General features: G+C 56.2%; 1 protein-coding gene across 1 annotated transcript; it reads left to right on the top strand.

The window, feature by feature from the left end:
* The first annotated feature begins 12,926 nt into the window (after positions 1-12,926).
* Positions 12,927-18,618, top strand: IRX1 (iroquois homeobox 1). The gene is made up of 4 exons (XM_025270729.3): positions 12,927-13,442; positions 16,255-17,275; positions 17,806-17,878; positions 18,176-18,618. Exons 1-4 carry the CDS (start codon positions 13,164-13,166, stop codon positions 18,231-18,233), a joined length of 1,431 nt encoding a protein of 476 aa, XP_025126514.1. The 5' UTR covers positions 12,927-13,163; the 3' UTR covers positions 18,234-18,618.
* The last annotated feature ends 330 nt before the right edge of the window (positions 18,619-18,948 follow it).

The raw sequence follows: 18,948 nt of genomic DNA, 5'->3' as shown, positions 1-18,948 counted from the left end.
GGGGCACTGATAAAATGGACTAATTGACACTGAGTTTGTTCCATGCAGATGCTAATCAACGACACATTTTGCATGTAGTATATGTGCATTATGGAGTCAGGAAGGAGACCAGCTAAACAGCATAGCGCTTTCCCTGTGATACGGAGGGACTCCACCTCGTGTTAATCAGGAGTTTTGTGACACAGCACACACGGAAGGATCATTACCCCACTTTATGACCCCTCTATTTATCTGCCCTAGTGATGAAACAATTAACTCAGTCTTCGGGTAATGGCCTGAAAGTTTACATGCCAAGGGAAGGCTTGCAAGTCAATTGTGTTCATCTGTCAGTGAGGAAGTATCAATAATATCATTAATAATGATAATAATGGTAATCGCCTTTATTGGACAGCATTATTTCCCCCTTACATTGGTGTCACTCCAGATTTCTGTTTTAACATTTCATATATCCTGAGAAATCAATCAAATTCTTCAGTACCCTGTCGTAAAAGGTATGATTGTACATTCTGGATACGTACAGGAACCCTAGTGAACCCAGACAGAACAAGGAGCTGTGTGAATATGCCAGGTTTCATAACCAATCAGAGATTTATGCATCTTCAGATCCCTTGAAGATAAGAGAATCCAAAACCTGATGAGCACGCACTTTAGTGAGTCCTGATGTTCATATTAAGGCAAAAAACCCCTTTGTTCAGACAAAATCTTCTCTGGAAATCTGAGATGTAAGATGAAGGAGCGGAGCTGTTCTGCCTGGAGGCATGAGCAGGAAGGAGGACCAGTCTTCCCCCGTCACTTTACTGAGTGGAGTCCTCATGGACAGCAGGGCGGTGGGAGGTAGACCGTCTCTCTATCTACCCACAGGAGCACTCAGGCGCTTCGCTCCCAGGGTAGGTACCCGTATGGCAGCCACCATGGCTGAGATGTTCTCGGCTCTATATCTCTGTCCTACACTGGTTCTTGGTTCTCCTCTGACACATTTAAGGGTCTCCTTCTCCCCTCAGACCTGCCAAACCTCCTCAGGGCCCAGTGGTTGTCGTTCAGTCGCTCGTGTCCAACTCTTTGTGACCCCGTGGACTGCAGCACGCCAGGCCTCCCTGTCCATCATCAGCTCCCACAGCTTACTCAAACTCATGTTCATTGCACTGGTGATGCCATCCAACCATCTCATCCTCTGTCATCCCCTTCTCCTCCCACCTTCAATCTTTCCCAGCATCAGGGTCTTTTCCAATGAGTCAGTTCTTCACATCAAGTTGCCAAACGATTGGAGCCTTAGCTTCAGTATCAGCCCTTCCAATGAATATTCATGGTTGATTTCCTTTAGGATTGACTGGTTTGGTCTCTTTGCTGTACAAGGGACTCTCAAAAGTCTTCTCCAACACCACAATTCAGAAGCATCAATTCCTAGGTGCTCAGCTTTCTTTATGGACCAGCTCTCACATCCATACATGACTACTGGAAAAATCATAGCTTCAACTATCTGTACCTTTGTTGGCAAAGTGATGTCTTTGTTTTTTAAAACACTGCCTAGGTTTGTCATAGCTTTTCATGGCCCAGAACACAGTCCAAACTCATCATGTGCTTCTGAAACTCGCTCTGCTGCAGCCCCACTTCCCAGCTTGTCCCTGATGGTGGCAGCTGCAGCCTGGCCGGTGTGCTCACAGCTTCTGAGACCTGCTGTGTACCCTTGGGTACACCCTCTGCTCACATGCTTTACCCATCTCAAATCAGGTCACCTTTCAGCCCTGGTTCAAGTGGTAGGTCGCTTTCCTCACTGACAGAGTCAATAACTTCTTCCTTTGATTCCTACGTCTGGGTCCCTGGCATCAGCCCATGCCTACTGGAGGAGCAGAAATCACCTAGTTATTTGGAGAGAGGAAAGTTAACATGACAAATTCTCAGTTAAATGTTGAATTGGGGCTTCCCTGGTGGCTCAGCCATAAAGAATCCTCCATCTACAATGCAGGAAATGTGGGTTCCATCCCTGGATGGGGAAGATCCCATGGGGAAGGCAATGTTACCACCTTCCAGCATTCTTGCCTGGACAATCTCATGGACAGAGGAGCCCAGTGGGTTATGGTCCATGGGGTCGCAAGAGGCAGACATGACTTAGCGACTGCACAGTAGCAATAGCCAGCTGAATTGTTCTTCCCCCACTCAACGTCCAGATTTCCATGCTGAATTTCTAACCCTCATCGCCTCAGAATGAGACCCAATTTGGAAACAGAGTCCTTGCAGCTGTTATGAGTTGAAATGAGGTCACACTTGAGTATGTATGAACCCTAATCCAGCATGACTGGTGTCCTTGTGCAAAGGGGGGATTTGGACCCAGAAATGCACACAGAGTGAAAACCACGTGAAGATGAAGGCAGAAAGCAGGGTGATGCTTCTCAAGCCAGTGGACCCCAGAGATGACCCGGAACCTCCTGAGGGTAGGAGAGGGGCCTGGGGCGATTCTCCCTTACAAGCTCAGCAGGAGCCAGCCCTGCCACGCCTCGACCTTGGCCTTCAATCTCCAGACTTGGAGAGAACCCGTTTCTGTCGTGTAAGCCTCCCAGTCTGGACCATTTGTTACAGCCGCCCTAGCAAACACAGTACAAAGACTTTTCCAACTAGTTAATGGAAAAGGTGCAAAGAAAATAGGGGGCTCCTCAGAGGCAGATGTAGAAAATAGGAAACAGGAGAAAGAAGGTAGAGATAGTAAAGTTCAAAGAGCCCCATGAGCGGAGCCCCGGACCTCTGGACTGGAGACGCTGGTCACCACCTTTGGCTCTCAAGGAGACACGACTGTCTGGTTCTGTGAGGCTAGAAACCCAAACACTGGACTCAGCTGATGCTACAGGAAGGACCCACTGCCACCGAGGTGAAGAGTGCCCGGGAGGGTGATGAGAGTCACAGGAAGTGATCCAGGACAGGCTCCTTCCATCCTGCAGGATCCACCTCCCGGCCCCCGCCCCCCACCACCACACACACACACCACCACCACACCACCAAGCATCCTCTGTTGGCAGAGTTTAAGGGAAAGATACTAGTGAAGCAGACACGGGGCTTGCAGAGCTCAGCATCACAGAGCCAAACAAAGGTAAAGGGGGATTTGGAGCTGAGATCCTGATGTTAAAGAGCTAGGACATCCCTCTTGGCACTTCTTTCTGCCTTGCAGAGTAAGGAGGTGTTTGTATGTGTTTTACCAAACTGTCAACCTCACCTTAGACACTTAGGTGATCAGGACAGCTGTCTCCTTTATCTTAGCATCCCTCGCAGCACATGACGCTGTCCGTTTCTTAAAGTGGTTCCTCCACAAGTGCCTGTTAGGAGAATAAATGAAAAAAAGGGGTAGAAAGGAAGGCAGATGGAGGGAGGAAGGAGCCAGGAGCACCCCAAGTTGCCCGCTGGTGGTCTTGAGACAGGATCGGTGGACCCAGGTGCAGGGGTTCCCTCGGGGTTTGGGAGGAGAGGGTGGGAAGGAGGTCACATCCGGAGATCAGAGAGTCCGTCTGTCCTGTCACACTGTCGAACTGTGTGCTGAGGTTCTAATCCTGGATTTATTACACACTGGCTAAGTGACCTTAGACACACCACTTAGCTCAACTCTAGAGATAATGTCACGCGGTCCACAGCCTGTAAAATGATCGCAAGGGCTCTCCCAGCACCCTGCCGCCTTGCTGATGATGCATCTGCTGGCAGAGAGGTGCGGCTGCTGATAAAAGACGGAATGGGGCTCAAATTTTCCTTTTTTTTGGCAATTCCTTCCCGACCAGACTTATGTCTATGCCCTAACCCTCAACCTTAGGGCCCCAGCAGATACAAGTCAGAGGCTTAACTACTGTGCAGTCTTTGCCTCTTTAGCAAAATCTGGGAAACAGGGCTTAACTGATGCCTTTGAAATTTTCCCGAGATAATTGACCGGGAGGCAGGGGGGATGCATCTATGGCGCGGAGCCTCCTAGAGCCGCTGGATGGCCTCAGAGGGATGGAGACAAGGCAGACATCACTACAGGCTTAGAATAAAATTCACTTTCTCAGACATGCTTGCTTCAAAACTAAGGCTCTTCTCGTCTAGAGAGTTTAACCCTGTTACAGGAAAGTCCTCTTATAGTTGAGATGGACAGAGTGGCCAACTTTAGCCTCTGATAATAACCAACACTGGGAAGGCTTCAAATAGGAAATATAATACCCTACTGAACATTACACATTTTTGTTTTGGTTTTAATGAAGGTGTTCTTGTGCTCTACAAAATTGAGGAGGGAACAACTCTGGAGCTTCTTCTAGGATTTTTCTGCCTCCAAACTAAAGGATGTATTGTTGTGTCAGAAGTGAGCAGGGCTTCAACTAATGAACCCTGATGCTGTTTGGAGTGGGAGGGGGCTGGGTGGCTGTGGGTGGTGTTCTGAGTTGAATTGTGTTCCCTCTAAAGGCCTAACCCCGTAACACCTCGGAAGGTGACAGTATTTGCAGATGGGCCTTTAAATTAAGATGTGATTCTTTTAAAATGATGGAGGAGGAAATGGCAACCCACTCCATTATTCTTGCCTGGAGAATCCCATGGACAGAGGAGCTTGGTGGGCTACAGTTCATGGGGTCACAAAAATGAGCGACTAGCATTCACTCATCTTTTAAAATGAGCTCTTTAGGGTGGGTCGTCATCCAATCTGACCAGTAATCCTAAAAAAGAGAAACCTGGACTCACAGAGGACCAGCAGGACCAGAAAGGAAGCCATCTGCAAGCCAGGGGGAGAGAGATCAAACCTGCCGACACCTTGACCTTGGGCTTCCGGCCCCCAGAACTGTGAGAAGACATACTTCCCTTGTTGAAACCACAGGCTGCAGGGTCTTGTTATGGTGGCTGGGGCAGCTTAAGACGGGTGGCAGGATTCAGAAGGTCTCTTCCAAACTAGCTTCTGCCATCAGCTGCATCTGAGAGGCAGTGGTCACTGGTCAAGAGGGTGTTAATCCTCCCTTTCTTCAAAGAGAGGTTGGGGAGGACCGGCCCTCCCTCACCCTCCATCCAGAGAGTGGGTCTTTCCCGCAAGCTTTGTGTCCATGCACAGACAGTCCCTTAGTAAAACACAATATTCCCAGTGCAAGAGGTTGAGCTGACCCACCTCTGACCATTGACGGCCATCCCTGGTTGAATCAGGGGCTAGGATTAGCCTACCAGTCACTCAGTTTATTGCCAAGAGGGTGGACCACAGGCCACGTGCTTTTGCATTGGAGGGCAAAGGGTGCCTGTAGCTGGCAGCGTGGACGGTCTGTCCGGGACTTGGGAGCCTTCCTCAGCTCGAGAGCATTAGGAGGGGCTCTAAGAGAAGGGGCTCGGGGAGGGCAGGCATGCAGGAATCAGAGAAGGGGACCTTCCTGACCTGGGGCTCTGCCCACAGTGGCCTCCTCCTGGGTCATGGAGGTGCTGTGCTCCCTGGGCCAAAGGATCCTCTGCAGGAGTGTCTGGGAGAAGAAAACCTACCCTCCTGAGCTTCTTCCTTCTCTCAGCACTTCATTCCCACCTTGCATCCACACTCACTCAACACCCTCAAGGATGGCATCACCTCAGGCCTCTCTGTGTGGTTTTTCTTGCCAGGGGTGAAGAGGAGGGGGAGGTGGCAGACAAAGACAGACAGACGCCCTGAACTCCGGAGAATCCCTGGGCACCCTTACAGTGCAAGGGATGTCTGTACAAGAGCAGGCAAAGGTGCCCTGGTCTGGGGCTTTTTAAGGCTCCCCCCTCAGACCATTCAGGCTTCTCTGGTGGATCAATGGTAAAGAATCCGCCTGCAATAAAGGAGACTCGGAGATGTGGGTTCCATCCCTGGGTTGGGAAGGTCGCCCTGGAGGAGGAAATGGCAACTCAGTCCAGTACTCTCGCCTGGGAAATCCTTTGAGCACTCATACCCCCGGTTTTGCTCTTCTATAATGGTCCTAGAAGATGCTGGTGGTCTTTGCCTATCTTCAGAACTTTCCAGAAACAGTCTCCTGAACTCCCAAAGAGTCCTCTGTGGGGGTACTTTTGTTGAATGAATGCCTCTTAAATGAATAGATTTTTAACCTATCAGCCAGTGACTTGTGGTCCACACATTATGCATGGAAGATGAAAATTTCTACCCAGACTGTTGTATGGACCTATATTTATCAATTGGTATTTTACAAAGGTATTTCTAGTAGGTAGGTTTTATCTTTAATAATATAAGTGATTGAGGGTTGAGAGGGACTCATGGGAGATGGAATACTCTTTGGTCTAAATTTCAAACATTTTGGAAAGAGCCCAACATAAATATGCTATTAAGTATTTTCCTTCTTCCATCACTCACAAACCATTTTCTTTGAGGATTTTACTAGCAAATCGTCTTTGGATTTGCTCAGATCTGAGGAATGTATTATCATCCCTAAGCTATTATCTCATGTCCTTTCTGGTTGTTATCATCAGTTGTTATTTGGAAGAATATGTGAAGTAAATTTATAACTAAGTTTAAAATATGTATTCATGTAGATCTATTTCTTAGGAAGAAAGATGCGACTGTAACCATAACTTAACATGATTAAGTTTATAATTTATTAATAACCACTATCAGTTGCTAAAGCATCAGTTTTAAAATGCACAGCTGTGATAAAAATAAGAGACTCTAAAAAAGTTAATAATTCTTATCAAAGTTTTTTATTTTTTCTCATAAGCCTATTCCTACTTAGTTGAACACTATATTATTAATACTTAATATTTATGTGATAATAGTGCCCAAATCTACAATTAAATATTTGGTTAATGACCCATGAATGAAAATAACAGTGGAATTCAACCAGGTGGATTTCATGTATGTTCAGCTTGAGACACGTCCCCTTCAGAGCCCATTGGAAAGGGTGGCACGGTTTGGAGTCATTTGCTCTTATAAAACGAGAGGGGATGAAATCCTTCCATTATTTAGGCACTAGGGGTTAAGATCACAGTCTGGGGCATTGTAGCTTCCCTTCCTCTAACGTTCGATGACCTCAGAAAGCCTTCCTGTCACTAGTATGGAGGTTCAGGCACCCAGAGAAGCTAGGCTGGAGTTTTCCTGAAGGAGATGTACCACTTCATTGCAAATATGAATCATAAAATGAGTCATAATAGGCAGCTGTCATCTGGCACACACACACAAAACTATTGAAAAATACATTTAAAAATAGATGTGTATGAGGAAAGTGGTTGGAAGATATTAATTTCGAAGGGGCCCTGCCTGCACAACAGAACTAAACCTCTGTTTGGCTAATGGAGCTTCTGCCCTCCCCTCAGCCTTCCGGAGACGATCAGTGTGTGTGTTGGGTGTTACAGTAACCATTACACACGCAAAGAGTTAAACGCAAACCTGACTACATGGCTGCTTTATACTGTAATGTCCTTATAACACAAGTTCTTATCAGAGGTCTGCACCACACTTGGCAAACAAGACGTTCTACCTTTTAAACAAATAATTCATTAGGTAATTAAATTCAAGTGAGATTACTCTAATTAAATACACACTGCTGTTGAATCATAATTTCTATGTGGTCTAGTTAAAGATGAACAATCTCTTATTCCCGATCCAAAAAAAAAAAAAAAATCTTTAAAAGAATTCCCTGGTGGCTGGGAAGAATAATTTGCACTCATTGCACAGAGGTCATTTCAAGAAGAGAAATGAGCAGGACCTGGGAGTGGGGGGTGGGGGCGTTCTCCCGTCTGGAGATTCCCAATGTCCCGGCTGTTGGCCGTGGGTTCTAGGAAAGGGCTGCGGAACCCCGCGGGAAGTGGGAATGACCTTTCTCCAGCGCTGGGTCCGTGCACGCGCGCCCACAGCCAGCCGGGCATCCGGAGCCCACCAGGCCCCAAGGCCAGGGCGCGCGGGAGGCCGGCACTGGCCCAGGGAGCCCAGGATTCCAGCAAAATGAAAAGTCACTTTGTCCCCCACGCCAAGCTGCACCCGACTCTCCCTCTAATAGCATTAGGAGCCGCCGCCACTGAGGCGCTCCGAGGGCGCAGGAGTCCCCGATGGCTTTGATCTGAGCCTCTTGGCTGCCGAGAGCTGACAGTCCGCCCGGCTTTCATTTGTCAGACACGAGCTTCCCCGTGTTCCCGAGCAGGCAGCTACACCTGTACTTCGAGAATTTACATCGCCGTGCTCCGGGATGGCATTGATTTGGGACGGGTGAACTACAAACACAAACTAATTAAAAACTGCATAATGGCGCCCTACAGGAACACGGGAGAAAAACAAATAAATACAAGTGCAGCTGGCGCGGGCGATCACACCTCTGCCCCCGAGCAACCGTCTGGTGGCATCAAATTATAAAGCCTGCAAACCCTCACACCGTTGCGGTGGATGGGGTTGGAGGCATAATGGAAATGATCTGGTTAATTAAGGGGAGGTTTATAAAATATTGACATGTGCGCACACGCATGTAATTCGCTTCCTCCGACACTCCAGGCCGGGGCCCTGTGGTCCGTGTCTCCACCGGGGGAAACGGAGGCCGGCTCAGGAGGCTCGCGGCGCCCGGGGGGCACGGCCCCCTCCATCCAGACACGCGCTCTACGTTCGTGCGTTCGTGCGGGGCTTGACCCCGAGCATCTGGCCGTCCACCGCCCTTGCTGCACGGCGATTTTTCTCCCCGGGTTTTTCTGGAATCTCCTCCGCCAGCCCCACTGGGTTTGTCGTGCCAGGCAGGCGCGCAAGTCTCGCCGCGGGGTCTCGGCAGTCCCGTTCGCTCAGGACGTTTGCTGGGTGCTAGTCTAGGCCGGGAGGCACCAGGGCTAACCTTCGGTCGGGCTCCGCGTGGGTCTGGGCCTGGAGTCGCCGGAGCGCGCAGGCCCGGCCCGGAGGGGTCCAGACCGAGGGGACTGCGGAATTGCCGTGGCCCGACCAACCCGGCTGGCTCCGGGCTGGAGCCCTTGGGCTCCACGGTGAGAGCTGGACGCTCCTGAGAGGGTCTCGGCTGCCCGGGGACTGTTTGACACTCGTCTCGCTGTCCCTAAGCGGGTGTGGCTTTCCGGCTGGATCCTGCGGGAGAAAGGTCCTAAGTGTTGACCTGGGTTTCATCCATCGGGGTGCAAGGTTTGGGGCGGGGGACTGGCCGCAGGGGCAGGGTGCCGCCAGGGTCAGGCTGCCCGGCCGGCCTCCAATCCGAGCTGCGGCCCGGAGAGGCAGCCCCGATATCTGCAAATCAAATACGGGCCGTTTGGAAAGGCAGGAGACAGGGCCGAGGCGCCGCCCGCTGTGCCCGAGTAGGTCTAAGTGGCTCCGGCCTTGGCGACAAAGGCAGGTCCATGAGGGCTCGGGGATTGGACTGGGTCCCCGGGAGCTTCCTCCTCTTCCTCAGAGACCTGGGTCCGCAAGGCTGGAGGTTTATTTCCGAGGGAATAAAATTGTAAATGAGGATGCTATTTGGTACACTTAATCTCATTCTTATGTAAACAGAGGGTGCGGTGGGCAGGGGTAGGGAAGGGAACTGGAGGAACTTTTATGGGGGTCTGGGGAAAGAAAAAGCACAGGATATGTTTCAGGTGGGTGATAGCAATTCCCTCCAGTTAGAAAACCCGCTCCCCGCCCCCCAGCCCCCGCCCACCGTAATGGAACGGAGCACATGAACTTTCCGCCAAGTTGGTTCAAACGCGCCTCGTTCACCCATCACCCCAGGCCCGCCCCCTCCCGGTAAGCGGCCTGGGAATCTTTCACCCCGCCCAGCAGAGTCACCTCCCTCCGGAGCCGCGTCTGCACACGCGGGCCCTGCACACGCGTGGGTGCCTCCCGAGGCTCACGTCCTAGCCGGGAGGGGCGCCAAGAGTCCCGGCTTTCCAGCCAAAGGGAGTTCTGCGGGGCGATGGAGGCCAATCGCCTCGGGTCCCTGAGAGGGTGGGGGTCCTTACTGAGCACAGGGCTCCGGGACCCAGCCTGCCCGAGCTTCGATTCGACCTTGCAGCGACCCCTAGGTCCGGCTTTGCACGGCTCCCAGGCCCTGTCTCTGGCTCTGGGCAGACCGGGAGGAGACCGGCTGGGGGAATGCCCCGTCCCTGCGGCTCCCGGACCAGGCATCCGGCCCCCCTGAGCCACCCCAGGGAAGGCGGCGATGGTGGCTAACGTTCTGCGAAGCGGGGCTCTCCCCGCTCGGGCCCAGAGCAGCAGGGCTGGGAGCTGTAAGGGAGGGACAGCTAGAGCCCCACCGCCCACCCCCCCTCCCCAACTCCAGCCTCTGGTGCAGGGCCAGGGTCGTCCTGTGGATGGCCTGGACGTCGTCGGAAGAGCTGAGCTGCTGAGCTGGGCTGGCCTCTTGGGGAAAATTCTGGATCCACTAGCACTTAGTCAAGTCAGCCCCAAGGAGGTTTTGGGCAGAGGGCCACTCTCCTGGCTCAGGCACCCTGGGCCTTCCTGGGCTCTACTTCACCACTTGACGTTAAAAATAAGTAGAGGGCCAGTGGCAAGACACTGAGGCAGGAAGTTCTAGATCTTTCTCTGCTCCCCTCTTGATGATTGGACACATTTCTTAATTTTTTTTTAATTTATTTTTTGTGTACATTGCTTCCAAGTTTTCTATGTGCAAATTTTGGGGTTCCCCTGTACCCCTGTACCAAGGAGAAAGAAGGGAAGGGGTGGTTGCCCGACTCCATTAGGATCCTGTGCCTGGCCCTCAGGGAGGCCTACAGGCACCCTCAGGCATCTTGCCAGGGCTCCCTGGGGGCCAGTCCACAGGCCTTCTTAGTACCAGTTCCCCCAGAACCGCCTTATCCCCAGGAACTATTTCTGGTGGGCCCTTCCCACTCACCTCTCAGGTGCGTTCAGGAACCTGAATCACTCCAGGACCAGAGAGGAGGTGATGCAGATACAGCCAGAGCGTGGAGGGTGGCATTGCTGGGCCCCTTGGGGGTCAGGACAAGGCTGTCCTGTCTTCCTCCATCTTCCCCAGGCTGGGATGGCTACGGTGTGAGGGGCTCACACAGCTGCAAGTAGGGCTGGGAAGAAGGTGATTCATCCTGTGGCTCAATCTTGACACCGGAAGTTTCTCTGGGCGTACATTTCATCTGGCTCTTCAGGTCTCACAAGAGGCCTTATCTTACCTGTGCTTACCTGTCACCCTGAAACGTGACACTGGAGCTTGCTAAACAGGACAGTGGCCAAGGCCCATTGGTTTGTTTTGGGTGTTGGCGAGAGAGGGGGTTGGGGAGTGTGGGCTGGGGGGCTGGGGGCAGGAGGAAGCTGTGGTCAGGGGCTTCCCAGAGCAGGAGCGCCCACCTGCCCGCTGCCCTCCCACCCCCAGAAGCTGTCACTGCAGGAAAGGAGCCCTAGCAGTTGCTGTGGGTAAGAGGGACTGGTGGGGTGAGGTCGGGGTTGGAGATAAGGGGTGGGGGGGAGCATGACCAGGAAGAAAATCTGACTCTGAACACAGAAAATAAAGCCTGGTTACACAGCTGGTAATTAGTAATTACTATTATGGGCGTTATTGCGGCTAATTACAGGCGCTGGCTCTGTCCTCAGGTCTCCAGCTGGGGAACCCGAATCTCTCCGGATGCTTCTAAAGTCCCTGGGCCTGGAAGGTCCCTAGCAACTGGAAGAGGGAGTTAGAGGCTGGAGATGGATGCCTGGGTGTCCAAGGTACAGACGCAGGGCGCGCTCAGGACCTGACCTCAGTTCTGTGGTCTCCAACGGGCCCAAAGCGAGGGGGACACCAGGCCCATGGACGCCACCCCTGCATGGCTCCGCGCGCCGGAATGCAGCTGCAGGAAGTACTCGCCGAGCTCTGGCCGCAGCTTAGGAGAGTGAGCCCAGGCGGGTACCCCGGGGCGCGCCGCCCACCCAGCCTCCAGGGCCAAACCCCGAGGGCCGCTCAGGAGCGGCCTGCCCCAGCGCGGTCCAAGGCGCAGGCAGGGAGGCCAGGAGGACCAAGCATTCTGGGCGTCTGCGCCCCAGCCCCACCAGACCCCAGGCACCCCGGATCCGCCCCCCCGAGCGCACGCGATGCCCTGCCGTGTAGCTCTCGGCTCTTCGGGCGGGCGGTCAGGCGGAGAGAAGGGCGAGGGCGGCGGGAGCGTGACGCCCCGTCCCCGGGCTCGTCGCGGCGCCGCCTCGGGCCGGCGCGCTGCGCACAAGCTGACTTCCAGCATCTGCTCGCCTAGTGGACAAACGAGGGGTGTCCAGGCCACGCTGGCCCCTCCTGTCGCCAGGGCGGGGGCGGCCTGTGTCTCTCCCTCCGCGGTGGTACTTTCTCCGCAAAGAAAAGATACCCTCCCCGCCCCGCCCCGCCCCCAAAGAACCAGCCGTTAGCTTCCTTCAAGCTTCGCAGCCGGTGGCCTTTCTCAAAGTTCACACTGCTGGAAAAGCTCGCGGTGCTCGGCGGGTGCCCGCCTCTCCGAGTGCAGAGAGCCAGCCCCTGCCGGAGGGATGCCCCGTTAATCCCGGGTGGCGGGGGCAGGGGGACACCCTGCCCGTCTCGGGGTGCCACGCCCCGCCGGTTTAGGGGCACTTCTGCCAAAATAGGTCCCGGGGGGACGTCCGAGGAGGTGCCCGGAGCTCGGAGGAGAGGGCGCTCCTCGCCGGCTGGCACCGCGCCTTCGCCCGCCCCTTCCCTGCCGGCCCAACGGTGGGAAGGCAGGCGCCGAGGTGGTGTTTTGTGAGCAAGCAAGACTGGCCAGGGCTGCGAAACTGCAGACCCCGGTGTCCGCCAGCTGTAAACCCGCGTCGACAGGTTGTCAGACGGCCGGGCGCGCCGACCGGGACGCGGCCTGCGGGCCCGCCCCGGCAGCCCGGGCGCTCGGCGGGCGGAGGTGGCCCGGCCGGCGCGGGGCACCACGTGCTCGGCGGGAGGGGCAGGAGCGGCCGGCGAGGGCGGGCGGCGGGGAGGGGGCGGGCGGGGAGCGGGGGAGCCGGGGGCGGGGCCAGCGCTCAAGGGGATGCCAATCAAAGCATCAACTTCAAATTGTGTCTGAAAGCCGCGCCGCCGAGCTGAGGGCGGCCGCCGCAGTCGGCGCGCGATCGCGGAGCCGGGCGCAGCCTGGAGCCGGGCGCCAGCGAGCACCGGGGCCGAGGAACAGCCACCGGCCCCCGCCTCCGGGCCGGCCCGAGCGCGCCCGGCCGGCGGCCCGCTGCCCCCAACCCCGGCACCGGCCTTCCCTAGCCCCGCGCCTAACCTCCCCCGCCTCTTTGATACTTGCCCGCCGCCGCCGCCGCCGACTCCGCGGACATGTCCTTTCCGCAGCTGGGCTACCCGCAGTACTTGAGCGCCGCGGGGCCCGGCGCCTACGGCGGCGAGCGCCCGGGGGTGCTGGCTGCGGCCGCCGCCGCCGCCGCGGCCGCCGCCTCGTCGGGCCGGCCGGGGGCGGCGGAGCTGGGCGCGGGAGCCGGGGCGGCAGCGGTCACCTCGGTGCTGGGCATGTACGCGGCGGCCGGCCCCTACGCGGGCGCGCCCAACTACAGCGCCTTCCTACCCTACGCCGCCGACCTCAGCCTCTTCTCTCAGATGGTGAGTGCTCCCGGCCCGCTCTCACGCGCTGCCCTCCGGCGGCGCGATCAGGGCGCCCGGGCCGAGGGGGCGGGGGCCCGGGCGGGGAGGCCGAGCGGCCCAGTCCGGCGGGGCGGAGGCGGCGGGGAGCGCTGAGAGGCCGGCCCGGTAACGGCCCGGCCCGTGGGCCTGGGGAAGCGGGGAGATGGGAGACCTGGGTCGCTCGGGGGGTCCCGGTGGGGGTAGGGAGGCCCACGGAGCAGGCCGGGGGCCAGCGGCCTGCGCTGAAGGTCGGGACAAACTCGTGCCCGACGCCCCCGATTCGGTGGCGGCGGCGGGGCAGGCGGGCCCTTTACCCGGCCGCCCCTTCCCGGGCCGCGGGCCCCGCTGCGCGACCTTTTCAGCTTTTGGGCCGGGACCAGAGACTCGATTTTTCCTCCTCTCGGGCAGAACTCGTGCGGTTGTATCCCGTGCACCCGAGGGAACCTTTTAAAGCGAAATAGAGGCGGTCAGAATAAGGCTAACAATGGAGATCGGACGGGCCGAGGGGGTCTCCAAGGCCGGAGTGCAAATTTGAAATTTAAAAACAAAAAAGGCGAAATAATTGTTGGCATCTGAAACGGTGTTTGCTTTGACTTCCGTAAGTTGTTAAAGTTTTCATTTCATTTGCACCGAAAAGAAAAGCACTTTTCTTCTTGCGTTATATAATGGAGGATTAAAAAGAACAGTGTCCCTGGGCTTAAAATAAATGCTGTCCTCTTAGCCTCCTGTCCCAGTGGGTGTCAGATATGGGGGGTGGGGTGGGGAGTGTGCTGCAGATTGAATGCTCCGCAGGGCCGTTGGTCTAAGGGATCCATTTCTCTAAGGTCTGCCTGCGAAGCCTAGTTTAAAACTTCGGACTGCTGGGGACTGCACGCCGGGCGCAGGGGTCGGGGAGGCAGCCCCCTCCTGCTCTGCTGCCCGCAGGGTCATGCAGTTTGCAGGCACCCCCCTCCCCCCCCGCAGGTCTCCCCACTCCGCGAAGAAGAGACAGAAAATAAACACCCGGCAACTGTACAGGAGCAAGACGGCCGGCGTGCTTTGCTGGAACTTTTCTTGTAGTTTTGAAAAGAAAGCCTATTTCTCTGAAAGCGACCCCAGCTGCCGTTGAGCTCGGTTGCTCTGGAAAAAGATCAGCTCCCATTTTGTTCTGGCGGCGGGGATGCCGGGGAAGCGATGAGAGATTTACAAGGTATCCTTTCAAAGAGAATTCCCAGCAGAGAGGCGGCCGAAATGTCTTCCTTACAGTTACAACCAAAATAATTAGAAACGTGCAAAGGACGTTTTGCAAAGATTAGGCAGAAAACGAAATCTGGCCAGAGAAACGTTATCTGTGTGGCTTCGACCGCCGAACTAAATAGTCCAAGAAATCTTCTGCTTTTTGCAACTTTCTCAGAGTCGGAGGTCCCCGTCTGCTAACACAACTCGACAGTTTTTACATGGAGAAATATATATATATATATATATATATATAATTTGTTTTAACAGAAAACTTTAATAGTTATGTGCCATTTGGGAAACCTGCCTGTGTTTGTGCAGGAGGGTGGGGGCCCTGCGGTGAGGACCCACTCCTATTGTATTGTGGTTGGAAACAGAGATGCTTTTTTTTTTTTTTTTTGCTTTAATGGCAAATTATATAGAAATCCGCCCCCCCCACCCCCCAAAGGTATGTGTGTGTGCCTGTGTTTCCTCCTGGACTCCTGTCCCTTCTTGGAAAGAAAGCCTAAATCCAAACTCAAATTCTGTGCCTAGGTTTTCCAAGCCCTTACGGTTGGGGATTTGGAAGTCAAAAGATAAAATTGTGAGTGAATGTCTGTCTGGGCAATTTATGGTAATAATGAGGCCTAATGAGGTTGTTAGAAAGATAAAATGTTATTTACCAAAAAACCTGGTGGGATAATTTGACTTGCTGTGTTTTACTACCGATGATAAAAAGAATATTGATTGCAAATAAATCACCGCCTCTAAATGCCTGCAAACAGTTTGTGCTTGCTAGCTCCTGATCAAAGTCAAACTTGAGAAGGGGCCGCGGAAGCGGTTCTGCTTCGCGCAGCCGGCGCTCGGGGCCTCGCGTTAATGTTTTACCGGATAAGCCTTCTTTTTGTATTTAAAAAAAACAAACGGTGTTTTTGTTATTGTTGTCGATCACGGCCAGGATTAAAATTTTAAATTGCCTGTCACCCACTATAGACCTTTAAGTGCGGGTGAGCCATTCTATGCAGATTTAACTTGGGAGCTAAAAGAAGTATGCTTTCATTTTAAATTGCTGGCGGATTTGGATTCTCTGAAAACCCGGGACGGTTTATTTTGTTTGACCCCCTCAGGGTAGAAGGGAGGGGGGGCCTGGGCTCTTGGTCCTCCGAGTTTGGAGAAACTGTTTTATCAGCCCAGTTAAAAGGTTTTCCCCTCGAGCGAGTGTGAGATAAACTTGGAAATCCGGGCTTCTGGAGTGGTTGTGGGAGGTGGGGGTGGGGGCAGCAAGGGCGGCCTAGGGAAATTCTGGGGGCCCCCGGCGCCCGCTGTGGTCTTCGGAGCACATTTCGAGGATTCTGGAACTTTTCTTGAGTGACAAAAAAAAAAAAAAAAAGTCTCGGTGATTGGCGGAAGCGCCGCTTCTGGGGGCGGTTTGTGACCTGACCCCCTCTTCCAACCCGGGTGGTGCATTAGGGTAGGCTTCCTGCTCCGGAGCAGGCTGGACTGTCTGCCCCCGGCTCGCGCAGTTTCGGGGACTCACCTCTCTGTCTCTCTCTCTGCCGCTTTCCTCCTTCTCCCTCGCTGGGCCTTGTGGCTGCAGGGTTCACAGTATGAGCTCAAGGACAACCCCGGGGTGCACCCCGCCACCTTCGCGGCCCACACGTCTCCCGCCTACTACCCCTACGGGCAGTTCCAGTACGGGGACCCCGGGCGGCCCAAGAACGCCACGCGGGAGAGCACCAGCACGCTCAAGGCCTGGCTCAACGAGCACCGCAAGAACCCCTACCCCACCAAGGGCGAGAAGATCATGCTGGCCATCATCACTAAGATGACCCTCACGCAGGTCTCCACCTGGTTCGCCAACGCGCGCCGGCGCCTCAAGAAGGAGAACAAGGTGACGTGGGGCGCGCGCAGCAAGGACCAGGAGGACGGCGCTCTCTTCGGAAGCGACACCGAGGGGGACCCGGAGAAGGCTGAGGACGACGAAGAGATCGACCTGGAGAGCATCGATATCGACGAGCACGACGGCGACCAGAGCAACGAGGACGAGGAGGACAAAGCCGAGGCGCCGCGCGCGCCCGACGCGCCCACGGCCCTCGCGCGAGACCAGGGCTCGCCGCTGACAGCCGCCGACTCACTCAAGCCCCCAGACTCGCCCCTGGGCTTGGCCAAGGAGCTCCCGGAGCCCGGCAGCACGCGCCTGCTGAGCCCTGGCGCTGCGGCGGCGGGCGGCCTGCAGGGCGCGCCGAACAGCAAGCCCAAGATCTGGTCGTTGGCCGAGACGGCCACCAGCCCCGACGGTGCGCCCAAGGCCTCGCCGCCGCCGCCTTCCGGCCACCCCGGCGGCGCGCACGGGCCCCCCGCGGGCGCGCCGCTGCAGCACCCTGCCTTCCTGCCCAGCCACGGACTGTACACCTGCCACATCGGCAAGTTTTCCAACTGGACCAACGGCGCATTCCTCGCACAGGGCTCGCTGCTTAACGTGCGCTCCTTCCTGGGCGTGGGCGCGCCTCACGGCCCGCACCTGTCGGCGCCGCCCCCGCCGCAGCCACCGGTCCCCGTGGCCGCGGGGGTGCTCCATGGCGACAAGGCCTCGGCCCGTAGCAGCCCCTCGCTCCCAGGTATGGCACCCAGGGGCGTCCACCCCGCCCCAGGCCAGGAATCTGGGAACCGGGGCGAGCCTGGGGGCGGAGGGGAGCACTAGCCAGGGAGGGGGCTGGGGCAAGGGGAGCACTGACTCAGGGGTGGGGTGGTGGAGGGGATCAGTGGCCCGGTGGGGGGGCGGTAGAGGGGAGCACTGGGGGGCGGGGGAAGGGGATGTATAGGGGAGCACTAGCTCGGGGAGGATGGCATGGAGGGGATCACTGGCCAGGAGGGGCGTTGGCTGGGGGCACTGACTGCCCCGGAGGGTGAGACCCAGTGGCCACTGGGCTGGGGTTGAGCCATGATTCCTGTCTGAAGTAGAGGAGGGAGACCGAGGCCCTCGGCTCCCCGAGAGAGCCCTGCTCACTCACTGGCTTGCCCTGGGGGGTCGGGGGTGTTTCTGGAGGCACTTTCCAGGGGCGGGGAGGGGGGAGGCCCAGCGCCCCTACGCGGCACCCCCCCCCCCCCGTCTGGGTCCTTAAGCTCGGTGTCTCCCCCTCCCTCCCAGAGAGAGACCTCCTCCCCAGACCGGACTCGCCGGCGCAGCAGTTGAAGTCGCCCTTCCAGCCAGTGCGCGACAAGTGAGTGCCCGTGGGCCTTTACAGCCGGGCGGGGGGCGAGGGGTGGGGGCCGGTGTCGGGGTCGCGCAGCCCGTGTGGACCGCGCGCGCGCTGGCCCGCCAGCCCCGCGGCACCCCAGCCGGCTGGCGGAGTCCACCCGAGTTTCTCCCGAGCCGGGAGCCGCGCCGGGCCGGCGACCCCGCGCCCCCTCCCCGGGCTCTCGGCGGGCAGAGTCCCCCGGCCGGGTTCCAGCTTCTGTCCACTGACAGCGCTATTCTTGTCTCGCTGTTTCCCGCCCCCCTCCCTCCCCCCCTGCAGCTCGCTGGCCACGCAGGAAGGGACGCCGCGGATTCTAGCAGCGCTCCCGTCGGCCTGATCCAGGGTCGTCTCTGACTTTCCCCGGGGGGAGGGGGGAGATCTTTGGGAGGGAAGGGATGAGGGAGGAATTAAGACAAATATTTCAGACCAGTGCAAAGGACAGATCTGACCACGAAGTCGAGGACTCTCCCATCCATCGCTTTCTGCAGAAAGGGGCTCCTCCGACCCGAGCTCCGCATCCAGGCAGCCCGGCCGGCCTGTGCCCGAGGCTCGGTGGCTGTCACCGTGCTCCGGGTGACTATCGGTTCGGTAAATGCCCCCACCACGTGCTTGTGTCTTCCCCCCGCCCTTCCTGTATATAGAGTGATTTCAGATTGTAAATAGCGCGTCAGCGAACTTGTCTAAATCATATATTTTTGTCTAATAAACTAAGCGAAATGGTGGCCCCTGCTCCTGCTGCTGTGTGTGGCTGGGCGTCGCCGCGGGCGTCCTCAACCCTGGAATCCGAAATCCTGGCGGGGGGCTTCTACTCCCCCTGGCTGGGGAAAGGGGCTCCTGGGGAGTTTTCGCCCCCGAAGGCCGGTGTTTCTCAGCCTTTCAGCTGTTGTTGAATTTGTTAATGTTGTTACCAGGGCGGTTTCTGGTTGGCAGTTCAGTTCCTTGCAACTCTTACAGATTTATCTGGGCATGCCTTTCTCAAGACATAAATGAGTTCGATTTTAGGCAGTTTATAAAACGATTTTTTTTTTTTAAGTGGGAAACGATGGGGCGGG

The sequence above is a fragment of the Bubalus bubalis genome, chromosome 19 (genome assembly GCF_019923935.1).
Source record: "Bubalus bubalis isolate 160015118507 breed Murrah chromosome 19, NDDB_SH_1, whole genome shotgun sequence".
Classification (NCBI taxonomy): domain Eukaryota; kingdom Metazoa; phylum Chordata; class Mammalia; order Artiodactyla; family Bovidae; genus Bubalus; species Bubalus bubalis.
Note: the sequence above shows the minus strand (reverse complement) of the source record. Positions and strands in the feature narration are given on the sequence as shown.

Bases quoted from the DNA above. Each gene is read 5' to 3' on its own strand.
- IRX1 (XM_025270729.3), top strand. From the start codon at position 13,164: ATGTCCTTTCCGCAGCTGGGCTACCCGCAGTACTTGAGCGCCGCGGGG. The intron at 13,443-16,254 runs GTGAGTGCTCCC...TTGTGGCTGCAG, and splicing joins TCAGCCTCTTCTCTCAGATG to GGTTCACAGTATGAGCTCAA. The intron at 17,276-17,805 runs GTATGGCACCCA...CCTCCCTCCCAG, and splicing joins TAGCAGCCCCTCGCTCCCAG to AGAGAGACCTCCTCCCCAGA.